The sequence below is a fragment of the Rhineura floridana genome, chromosome 20 (assembly GCF_030035675.1).
Source record: "Rhineura floridana isolate rRhiFlo1 chromosome 20, rRhiFlo1.hap2, whole genome shotgun sequence".
In the NCBI taxonomy this organism is placed as follows: domain Eukaryota; kingdom Metazoa; phylum Chordata; class Lepidosauria; order Squamata; family Rhineuridae; genus Rhineura; species Rhineura floridana.
In genome coordinates, this window is record NC_084499.1 from 6,828,195 (window position 1) to 6,840,120 (window position 11,926).

The window sequence follows — 11,926 nt, forward strand, 5'->3', positions numbered from 1 at the left end:
TTCAAAGTCATCTTTTCGCTTCCCCTTTGCCCCACTTTCTCTCTACTTCCGTTGCTGGGAATCAGAATGTGAAGGAAAATCTGCAAGTTGGCACTTTCTCCCCTCTTGCCTCCCTCGCTTGCTTTTTGCACCACGGGGGTTTCCCCAATGCCAGCCCTCACTCCAAACTTTTAATCTGCTTCCTGCGGGTTCTCCCCCACCTCAACATTCGGCATTTCTGCTGGTCAATCCACAGCTTGATTTCATCAGAGTTGCCAAAGAGTGAAAAGCAGGTGGGGGTGGGGATGTAAATTACTTTACGCAGAGGAGACACAAATTAGAGTGGTTATAATGATTCGCTGAACGAGCCTCAATAATGAGCTGCAAAAGTTCCAGTTCAAATCTCTCAGCCTCAGCCAATCACATGCCATATGGGGACAATCAGTGGCCTACCTTAAAGGGTTGTTGTCAGGATTACTCAGGTTGCATACGCTCCAGCTGTCCTTATATACCATGGATGGGGAACCTTTTTCAGCCAAAGGCATGCATTCCCTTCTATTTATTCTTTCTTTCTTAGATTTATAGCCCGCCCTTTCTCCCAGTAGGAGCCCACTCACTCAATCCCTGGTTCAAAGTTAACACTAATAAGCCAGGGCTGTGGTTTCTCCCCCACTAGTCCATGGAGGAAACAAACAGCCCAGGTAGGCTGTAAACCAGGGGTTGGGAACGTTTTTCAGCTTAAGGGCCGCATTCGCTTCTGGACAACCTCCTGGAGGCCACATGGTGGGGGTGGGCGGGGCCAGAGGGAAAGGTGTCAGGGGAATGAATGTCAGTTTCCACCTTTGTACAGCAGGCTATGCACACTCATGTGTCCCTCTCTATCCTCCATCCAGGCAACCAAGAGGCCCTTATCAGAGTTCAAGGACGCATTCCAGGCAGGCAAAAGCACTCGGGGTGCGAAGCAGGGTAGCTGAGAGGCGTGGCCTGAGAGAAGGGGTGTGGCTAGAGAGGAGGAGTGTCAAGAGTGTCAGGGACCAGACAGAGAGGCCTGTAAAACAAGGAGGGGGGATGGTTTGGGGAGGGAGTGGCAGACCCACTGTCAGCATGCAGCCCCCAACTGATTACCCCAAGGGAACATGGCCCTTAATAGAAAATATGGTCCCCCTCGTCATTAATTTAATTATTATTTCTAGATTTACGGCAATTCTACTGCACCCTTTAGCCAAAAATGCTCTCAAGAGAGGCTTACAAAAATCAGTACTAAGACAGTCCCTGCCCTCAGGCTCACAATCAAGAAAGTCATGGCCCAATAGGAAAAAGGAACAGGAGGGACGAGGGGAAAGCAAGCTCAAGACTCTTAAAGTCACAACTGATGTTGGTGGTAGTTCTGGCTGTCCTGGCCTTGATAAGGAGTCCCTTCCCCAAAGCACTCTTCCACCCACACACACCCCTCACATCCCCCAGTTCAGATCCAGTACAGCTGGTGACAACATCCAGGCCAGGAGGAGAGGAGTGCTCCTTCCATACAGTTCTTCCCTCAGACAGCTGACTTGTAAAGACAACTGTGGGGGTCTGAGGATGGCAAAATGCGAGGAAGAGAGGGGGCCTGCTTGTGGTTACTCTGATGGCGGAAAGGCAAGGTATACTGCCCAAGTTCAGGGACACGTTCCCCTTTCATCATTGCTTCGTACTTTAGCACTGAAAACTAGTTCCAGCGCTGACATCAATTAAAGCTGTTCACAGGGACTAGTGACTTGGGCTGTGTCCAGACAGGGGCAGTTTCTTTCTGTTGTTGTAGTTGCTTTAAAAATGTGAGTGCAATTCTGATTTAACAGAATTGTGCAAGAGCTGTAATAATTAAAACCAAATGGGACCGCTTAGTACTCTGAGTGGAGGGGGGTGGATACGTACGCAAATCTTTCTGCAAATTAATATAATTCCTCTCAGAAGTCTGGCAACAGCTTGACAGTTAAGGCAATACCTGGAAGAGCAGCCTAGCCAAAACCAAGAAATTGTGTTCACTGGGAAATTGGGGAGGTGGCTTCAGTTTGTGAGGAAATGCTGTGAGGTCCTTCTAGGTTCAGTTGGATATTTACATCACATAAAATTCTTTGCTTGCTTTCCTAAAACTTTTTTTTAAAAAATACATATATATTTAACGAAAAAATAAAAATGCAGGCGTGGAATTGCAGCCTCGGAAGAAAACTTTTCAAATGGGATCAAGGGAGAAGTGGCAACTGCAAGTGAAATTGGCAGGGGAGCTAAAAGAAAAACCTGGTGGCTTGGACTCTTGAGGATTGGGAGTCCTGTGATAGTATATGGAAATGGATATGCCTTCAAGTCGATCCTGACTTATGGCGACCCTATGAATGGGGTTTTCATGGCGAGCGGTATTCAGGGGTGGTTTACCAAGCCTTCCTGTGAGGCTGGGAGGCAGTGACTGGCCCAAGGTCACCCAGTGAGCTTCATGGCTGTGTGGGGATTCGAACCCTGGTCTCCCAGGTCGTAGTCCAACATTCTAACCACTATGCCACACTGGCTCTCAGTATGCATAAACCACATGGCTATCTGTCGCTTCCAAGTGGGAACGGGACAGAAATTCAATTTGGTTTGCTTTCAATTGATCAAATTTGCATTTTCCTCAACAACATGAGACCTGAAACACAGCCATCCTTCGAAATTTGCATTTATCCTAATTTTGCCATACAGTTCTCCAAGCAGCCGTTACAAAAATGCATGTATTAGTGGGAAATGTCCATTCCCTACTTCCAATGCACCTGAACAAAGGAAGCCGCCTCATACAGAGGTATGCTGTCAGTCCATCCAGAGTGCATTGTCAGCTCCACAGACAGGGAGCGTATGGACCGCCGGACATTGCTGGACTCCAGTTCCCATCCTCTCTGATCACTGGCCTTGTGGACCAGGGCTGACGAGAGTTCGAGCCCAACAACATCTGGAGGGCCACACATTCCCTCAACCTGGTCACCTGGCAATGGCTCTCCAGGATCTCAGAGTCTTTCCCTTCACTTCCCATCTGAGATATTGGGATTGAATCTGGGACCTTCTGTATGCAAAGCAGATGCTCTACCAGTGAGCTACCGCCTGGCGCAGCATCACTTCCTCCAGGGCCTTCCTCTGCACCTTCTGCTTGAGGTGGTCTCACTGGTGGCTGGTGCCCAGTGGGACCGGCAGGGAGGTCAATGACAAACAGAGCCAACTAATTCCAGCTTCGTCCCCAGCAGTGGTGGCTTCAAGTTCAGACTAAAACCCAGGGCGGACTCCACTGCCCCTCTGACATGGACCTACCAGCCACCACTGGTGCCCATGCTCTGTGTAGTTCTACAAGGGCAACGCTGAGAGTATAGAGGTAGGCAGGTGGAGGCTGGCTGAAGGCACACTCAGGTTGGTGGGGCACTCCGCCTTAATGGATCCGCCTTCACTGGATGGTTTTTAACTGGAGCTGATGCAAGCATATCATGCTGCCTTACATCAGACCGAGCTATTTGTCTATTTTACCCCATATTGTCTACTCTCTACTGTCTGCTTTGCTTCTCTCAGTTTCTCATTTTTCACACCTTAAGTTCAGTTCTTCACATTTCTTCAGAAATTTGCAAGTTTTGTTTTTAAATATTCTCTTGAATTCTGCAACATTTTAGTGCAAATTTCTCCTGATAAACAGGTTTTTGCCTGCAGGTTTGACCACTGTACACATTTTTGCAAGCAGTTTCTCCTGATACAATGCAGTTTTTATGTTATTGTCACCAATATATTCGTTTTTATGCACACTTTCTTCTAATTTATGCATTTTTGTGAACATTGGTTGGAGAACGGCATCGCAAAATTCAGATCAGTGAATCAATTTTGAAGGATGGCTGTGTTTCGCTGTTCATATTGTTTCTCAAAGCTCAAAATTGATAGGCGTGGCTTTAAATGTGAACTGAATCGAATCCCTGCCTGTTATATTCCCATTTGTTGCGCAGGTATTATAGGAACCCCAGCAGGGGAAAAAATGTTGGGGTAAGTGCTTGATTCTGAGTCCAAAAGGCCCTCCAGATGATGCACTCCAACTCCCATCTACCCTGGCCTTTGACCATGCTGGCTGGGGCTGATGGAAGTAGACATCTATAGGGCCACAGGTTCCCCATCCCTGTGGTATGTATGGTATAGAGAAACATGGCACCTCTGACACAGGAGGTAGTATATATAGCCAACATGGAAACTGAGTGCTTTCTCTCCTTGTACAATTTGTGTACATGTTGCCCCTGACATTTGACTGTCATTTAAGTGCTTAATAAACACAGTCACCTAATGTGCCTTTCCTCTTCCGCCTCACCCCCATTTTGCAAACTACACATTGTCAGCTTTCCAACTGCAAAAACTTTTTTATAGCTCTACATCTGATGTCCAAGCAACAGCACTCTGTAACAAAAAGCCTTGTGAGGCACTGACTCTTTGATATACTGTAAGCCTCTTGGGGCACTGTCCAGTGGAAACGCAGCTTACAAATAAGCTCCTAAGCAGTGCTGCGGGGGTGAATTTTTTTCCCAGTGCTTTATTTTTCCGTATCCCCCCCCCCCAATTTCATGAGTTCATTCGTAACAATGAAGGCTTGCCAGTTGCAAATACAATGGTCAGGCAATCTTGGCAGTCTCAAAGTTTGTTTTTGTTTACTAAATAAAAGTAAAACAAATGTGCTAAATTCGAGCACTCTCTAGGGAAAGTGTGGGGAACCTTTGGCCCTCCAGATGTTGCTGAACTCCTATCACAGCTGGCCACTGACAACAGCTGGAGAGCCAATAGTGCCCTACCCCCTGCTCTAGGGCATCAGAAAAATGTCCCTGATGCAAACTGAAAATTTTCTGGCACAGATGATTGCATACAAATAAGCCTAATTTCCCCCCCAGTTCAGAGGTTTTCTGGAAAAGCCACACCACAGCTCATAAGTGAAAGTGCCACTCACTGAATTTTGTGGTTGAGAAGGGATTTGAGGCTTCCTACCCAGTGCTCTGTCCACCACATCACAGTACCACAGCTGTTGGAGAGAGGAAGGGAAGGCAGAGCCACTGGAAATGCCCACTGGCTGGGAGGGTAGGTAGAGGAATGGGCCACAGCCCTCCCATCTCGCTAACCTCAACCCTTTCTACATAGCCTTCCTAAGAAGGATGGCATTGGAGCATATGGCCTACCAAGGAAGCTGTTGCAGTGGATTTCCTGCACTGGCTGGAGGGGTTGGACTAGATGCCCTTTGAGGTTCCTTCCAATCCTTCATTTGTGTAGCTATTGCATTTTTATCCTGCCCTTCAGCCAAAAAGGCTCCCAGAATGGCTAATAAATGCCAATGACTCAATTATTTATTTAACAAAATGTGTACACTGCTTAACTGCAAATAAAATCTCTGAGCGGTTTACAAAGACAACTATGATTCTATGATATCTGCAATAAATAGACAGCTTACCGTGAGCATTTCTTTTCGAAAAGGAAAGGCAGGATCAAAATCCTTTTTAAACGTTTGATAAGAAAATAAAAGCCTTTCCCACTTCCTGCTTGCCAGGGACGAAAGGCACGGAAAAGTTGGGACTAAAGTGGACCCCCCTTCAGAAATACCATAGCTCAGTGACAGAGCACTTGCTTTTCACAGAGACGGTCCCAGGTTCAATCCCCAGCAGCATCTCCAGGTAGGGCTGGGAGAGACCCCCGCCTGAAATCCTGGAGAGCTGCTGCCAGATGGACTTGGTATAAAGGAGCTTCCTACATTCTTAGATAATGGACCCTGGTATCGCCTTCCCTCACCACCACCCCTGGAAAAAACCTCCAGCTGTGGCAGGATGCATCCTTGGACCATGTGGAGAAATACCAAAGATGACAGGGCCTTGGTGCATGTGTAGAATGCCTGGCACTCCCTCCTGAAAGAGCCATCATCTTCTGGGGCTGCATAGCAAGGCTCTACACTCCCCGGATGCATCTCAGTCTAGGGCAGGGTTAGGGAACCTTCTCAGCCTAGCGAGGTGATCTTCATCTCCTCATTCCAATAAGCCAATGCTGACAGGCGGATGAGGCTACCACCTACCAATCATCTTTGCCACAATGACACCATCTGACTGATGGCTGACCCACAGGGAGGAGGGGTCTGCTTTGTCAGTGCATTCCCCGCAGGGAACCCAGCTGGTGAGTGGAGGGTTCAATCCTGCTGGCTACAGTGGTCTGCTTTGCCAGAGCAGTCCCCGCAGGGAACCCCGGTCGGTATGCAGAGAGTTCAATACTGCAGGTTGCCGGGTGCTCCTTTGCAAGCACAGGGAACATGCTAGCAAAGCAGACCCCATCCGGACTGAACCCTGAACCCTGCCCATCAGCTGACATCACCCATCGATGTTAGCTGATGGCCAGGGGACTGCGGTTTAGGAAAAATGACCTCACAGGCCAACTTGGACCCACTGGCAGGCTACGTTTGGCCCTGGGTCTCAGGCCTGAGTCACTGTACCTTTAATTAGTTCTTGTATTGTTTTGGGAATGAATCAGTGCATGAAATGACATCGTGCTGCTTTGCTTTAAGCAGCTCAGGGACCCCACTAAGGAAAAAAAGCAAGTCCCAGTGTCTTCAGATATGAGGGTCCATCAGGGCAGGATTCTGGGGCAGATGTCCAGGGCCCCTCTCAGCCCAGCAAGTGGAAGGGCCCGCAAAGCCAGCTTACCACACATCAGCATCTCAAGAAGTGGCCCCCGGTAAGTCCACTGCATCACTGCCCATGTGACTTACTTCCAAGTCAATGCTTTCAGGAAGGTTATAAGAAACCAAGAGGTATGGGAAACCTCCCAAAACATCTTCTTTCTGGAGCAGAGGAATTTACAGAGACAGCGGTGCCCTTGTCAACAAACCTGTCTTCACTAACTGCCAATATGCTACCGTGCACAGTTCAAGGGTTGTCATGTAGAGCCCTAAACAACTTGGGACAAGGTTATCTAAGGGACCGCCTTGCTCCAAATATCCCTGTTCAGCAACTACACTCCTCAGATGGGTCACTGCTAAAAGTCTCGCATACCCCAGAAATGTGTGCTTGGTATGCACTAGACACCAGGCTTTTAGTGTTGCAGCTCCAGCCTTCTGGAATAAGCTCCAAACTGAAATTAGATAAGCATCAAGTGCCTTGATATTTAGGCACCTACTGAAAACATTTTTGTTTAAGAAAGTTTTCCCCAAAATCTGCTCCAGTCATTTTATGGAATATTAATAAAGATATGTTTTTATTGCTTTTAGTTTGCTGAGGCTGTTGTCCTTTGTATTTTATCTTCTTTCATCTTATTGGGCCCACTTTGGTAGCTTTTGGTTGTGAAATGGTTTATAAATTTGTAAATAAAATATTATGGGCTATGTGCTGTCACGGAGCCTCTAATTTCTCTAGGCTCTCTGCACCTCCAATAGAGACGGAGATACATTTTATTATGTTTGCGTTTTAATGAGAAACTACCTCACTCACACTTTTCAAACCAACACGGGAACTGAAACACTGCTATTCTTCAAAATTAACATTTCTCCAAATTTTGCAATGGCATATCTCCAACCAATGTGTACAAAACACATATATTAGGGAAAGGCATGCATAAAAATGCATATATTTGTGAAAATAACTTAAAATGCATTCTAACAGAAAGTGTGCATGTCAAAACTGCATACAAAAATGAGCATTAGAAGAAATGAGCATTAAAGTGGTGAATTTTCATGAGTACTTTTTTAAAAAAAAATTACTATGAAGATGTGGAGAACTGAAGTTAAGACTGGAAAAATGCAAAACTGAGAGCAATCAAAATGGACAGTTTCATCCATTCTTAGGGATGGGGGGAACTTTGATTAAATTCTCATTTAAAGATGAATCTATCAAATCTCCACTTTCCAAAACAATATGAGAATCGAAACTCAGCCATCCTTTGAAATTTGCACTTTGGCAAATGCAGTTCTCCAACCTAAGAAAGTTTACAAAAATGCATATGTTAGGGGAAAGTGTGCATAAAAATGAATATTTTAGTGAAAATAACATACAAAATTATGTTATATTGGGGAAATTGCTTGCAAAAATGTGTACACTGGTCAATCAAAACTGCTTACAAAAATGTGTTTAGTAGGAGCAATTTTCAATAAAATGCAAATTTGGTGAGGATTTTTTTTAAAAAAAACCAAATTGCTGCAGAAATATAGAGAAATGAATATAAGGTTGAAAAAATGAGAAACAGGGTAACCAAAATGGGCAGATCTTTCCATCCCCCCCATTCCTAACCTCCACTTTCTCCTCCTTTGTGCGAGGATAAACGTTGACCCTTGTCTCCCTCTCCCAAGGTGTTTCTGGAAGGGACTTCTATTAAGGTTGGGCGCAAGAGGGGGTGTGTGTGACAGAGAACATGCCACATTTCCCTACGCTGCCCTAAGTGTATTGATGCCCATGGCTCTACCTTGAATAGAAATACCACCCATCTCACCCTATGACCCTGCCCGTACACTACGTTCCACATCAAAGGCCCTCCTCCAAGTTCCGACTCATAGGGAAGCTCGGAGGATGATAACAAGAACTAGGGCCTTCTCAGTGGTGGCCCCCAAACTGTGGAATAGTCTTCCCGATAAGGAGCGCTTGGCGCCGACGTTGCTATCTTTTCGGCGCCAAGTTAAAACCTTCCTCTTTTCTCAGGCATTTTAGTCTATTTTAGTCTTTTAAATATGTTTAACTGATCTTAGATTTGTGGATGCCTACATACATGTTCCTTGCACTGAATTATTGGATTTTATTGTGTATATTTATATTCCTCACCGCCCAGAGAGCTATGCTAGTCGGGCGGTATAGAAATTCAACAAATAAATAAATAAATAGTGGGCCAAGGCCTTGGCCAGGTGACCTGCGCGTTTGCTCAGTCTGCCATCCAGGTGCTTCTGGCCCCCACCTGATCTCCCTTCCATCCTGGGGCCCTTTACACCAGGCTGGGACCCTCCACACAGAGGTCTGTCCTCCGCAGATGAGGTCCCATGGCGTCCTAAGTCCCGGCCTTTTCCTGGCTGCTCCGAAGGGGCAGGGATGCAGCTCAATCGCAGAGCGCATCTGCAGAAGGTCCCGCGTCCACTCCCGGCAGCGTCTCCGGGGAAGGCTGGCTGGGAAGGTCCCAGAGCAGCCAGCGCAGCCAAGACCCAGCTAGATCAACTCACGGTCTAAGGCGGCTTCCTCAACTACCTCCGTTGTATAAAAATGCCTTTCCCCGGTTCCACCCCACACCAGACGCAGTTGCCACTTACTTGCCCTGGCCATCAGCCCGCAGCAGGCCAGAAAAAGCGCCGCGAGGCCCCCGCCGCTCTCCATCCTCGCCTTCCCCGACGCCGAGCGCCTGGCTGCCCTTAGCCCGTGTCTAGCGGCAAGGGTCCGGGGGCGCAGCTCTCCGCAGGGCTGGGGCACTTGGCGACGCGGCGCGGGAGACGCGGCAGGCGGCTCAGCTCGGCCCTGCTCCACTCCAGCCTTGGTCCGCTTCAGCAAGGCCAGGCGATCCGGGCGGCAGGGAAGGGTCGCCGCGAGCGGGGCTGGTCGCGGGCCGCGCAAGCTCGCCGCCTCTCCTCGGAGCTGCCGCTGCCGGACTGCTCGCCGCCGGCTGGGCTCGGCCCTGATGACCCGCCGCGGCAGGAAATGGGCTCCCCGTCGAGGAAGGCGCTTGCCAAGCGCTGGCCTGCCGTAGGAGCCAAGAGGAAATGCTGCGCGCTTCTCGCTCGCTCGCTCTCTTGTTGAACTTCTTCAAAGGATGCGGACGGGGGGGAGCGAGGGGGGACTCCACGCCGATCACACACCGGCCGAGGGAGGCCGTCGGAAGGCCGCAACCGACGCGGGCCGAGAAGGAGCCCCCAGCCCGCCCTTGTCGGGGTGCCAGGAACGCAAGGGTTGGCCCCGGGGGTTGAGGCCTCCTGCGCAAGGTCTCTCCGGGGCAAGGGGGTGAGCTCTTTCCCACAGGGCCCGCCCGCGGCCTTCTCTCCCCCCCGGGTAATTTTTTAAAATTGCCCCCTTTCCTCGCCACCACCTTCTTGGAGCCGTACTTTTTCCCCCCGACCAGCGGAGGCCGATCCCTTCTGCCCCACCGACCTCAGAATGCCCCCAACGGCCTGCCTTCTAACTTACAGCCAGCCCAGGGGGTGGCAGCGCCGCCGGCCGGCTTCCTCCGCCTTCGTCTCACTATTGCCCCTTGCGCGATTGAAAGGCCAGCCTTCCAGACTCGCCCTTTCCGAAACAAGAAGTGAGCCGAAGCACAAGCTGTCTGGGGGACGTTTGCCACTTCTCTGAATTTTGCAGTGCAGCTCTCCAGTCAAGTGAGGTGTACAAAAATGCCTATATTGGGATCAAGCGGGGATTGAAAGGTCCTATGCAAAAAGGCATTCTGTCAGGGGGGGATTGCTTTGCAAAAATTGTGCATAGTAGGCAAAATTGTATACAAAAATGTGTTTGTTAGGAGAAACTTGCACTAAAATGCTGATGGATTTAAAAAAGATATCTATCATAAATTGCTGCAGAAATGTGGAGAACTGAATTTAACACTGGAAAAATGAGGAACGCAGACAGACGGCTCCATCCCTAGCAGAGAGGAGGATGGGGACAAAACCATTGCTGGCTCCACCAACCAGGCCTAACAGGCACCAGCCACCGCTGTTTCCCTCTGTATGTGAGGAAAAGAGACCAAGAGGCAGAGAGTAAAATAGGCTAGGAGGCGAGGCTGGAGCCTTCCTATAAAAACACGGCACCAAGTCCCTCGAGGCTCCTCCCATTGCTCCACCCCTGAGGCCTCGAGCTCCACCCCCTGAGCCTCATGAGATCTGGGAACACTGCTCTTCCTTCCCTGCAGGTCACCAAAATGCTGGCATACCCTCCAACATTTCAAAGAGAAAAACATGGCTATTCTGGCATCAGTGGCACTGTCTGGGTCAGGCTTCAGGGCCGAAGTCCAGGGCCCCATTCAGCTGAATGAGCTGGAGGGACCCCAAATGCAGCAGGGTGTGGCATAACACACCACCATCTAAAGGGGAGGGAGGCTAAGCTGCGGCCCTCCGAGATGTTGTTGGACTCTGACTCTCATCAGCCCCAGCCAGCATTGTCAGGGACAAGATACAGAGGTTCCTTCCCCTGCCTTGAGCCAAAGAAAGGGGGCCCAGTAACACCCTTAGGTCCAGAGTCTAAAGGACCGGCTGTTGAACATGCCCAGTTCTCAGATCCTTCCCCCTCTCCTCACGCTTCCGCGTAGCTAAAGGCCGTGCGCTGCCTCCTGCATGATGGCTTCATTCCCTGGACAGGCTCCAGTCCTCCCTCAGTTGCAACCCATTTAAAAGCCAGGAGGGTCTTTGTCGTTCTGGTCAGAGATACCCCAGGAAACCACCGACAGTCTCACGACAGGTTATCGACCTTTCCCACCATTTTTCTGTCAAGGGCCACATTCCCTTGGGAGTCACTTGTCAGAGGCCACATTCTGGAAGTGGGCAGGCTGAAGCCGAAAGTGGGCAGGGCTCTCTCTTTTTGCCACCCCCTTTTCTTTAATGTTCTCTTTTTGCCACCCCCTCTCTTTCTTACACCCCCAGTTGTCCCCCCCCCTTCCTTCCTACACAATGGGCTGCTGAGAGAGGGACCGGCCATTATGACTAGATGTTTGAACCAATTGTTTGCAGAGGGATTCCCCTCTCCTCATTCCATTGCTCCGTTTCAGCTGCCCTCCCATTCTCTCCTCCTTCTCTGCCTCCAGACTTCCCTCCTCTCCCCCATGGAATTAGGCTGAGGATGCACCCCGGGCCTACCAAAATATAACCTTACTAGCAGCTGCTGCAAAGTGAACTGGCACCCTGAGCAAAATTTAAATGACGTCAAATGAAAAGTCTTCAGCACATGCCTGAAAAATCCATCGTGACAGAACGTGGTGAACGTTCCACAGTTTGAGTGCCACAACCAAGAAG

General features: G+C 49.2%; 1 protein-coding gene across 2 annotated transcripts in view; it reads right to left on the reverse strand.

Annotated features, from left to right (window-relative positions):
- The window catches only part of ENG (endoglin), an 87,330-nt gene extending 76,717 nt beyond the window's left edge, over positions 1-10,613 (reverse strand). The window contains exon 1 of one of the 2 annotated variants that reach the window (XM_061604387.1): positions 9,248-10,613. In XM_061604387.1, the coding sequence (XP_061460371.1) occupies positions 9,248-9,311 (64 nt within the window). In that variant the 5' untranslated portion in view covers positions 9,312-10,613. The remainder of the gene's footprint in view (positions 1-9,247) is intronic. The other variant, XM_061604388.1, reaches the window with a different exon arrangement.
- Between the last annotated feature and the right edge of the window lie 1,313 nt (positions 10,614-11,926).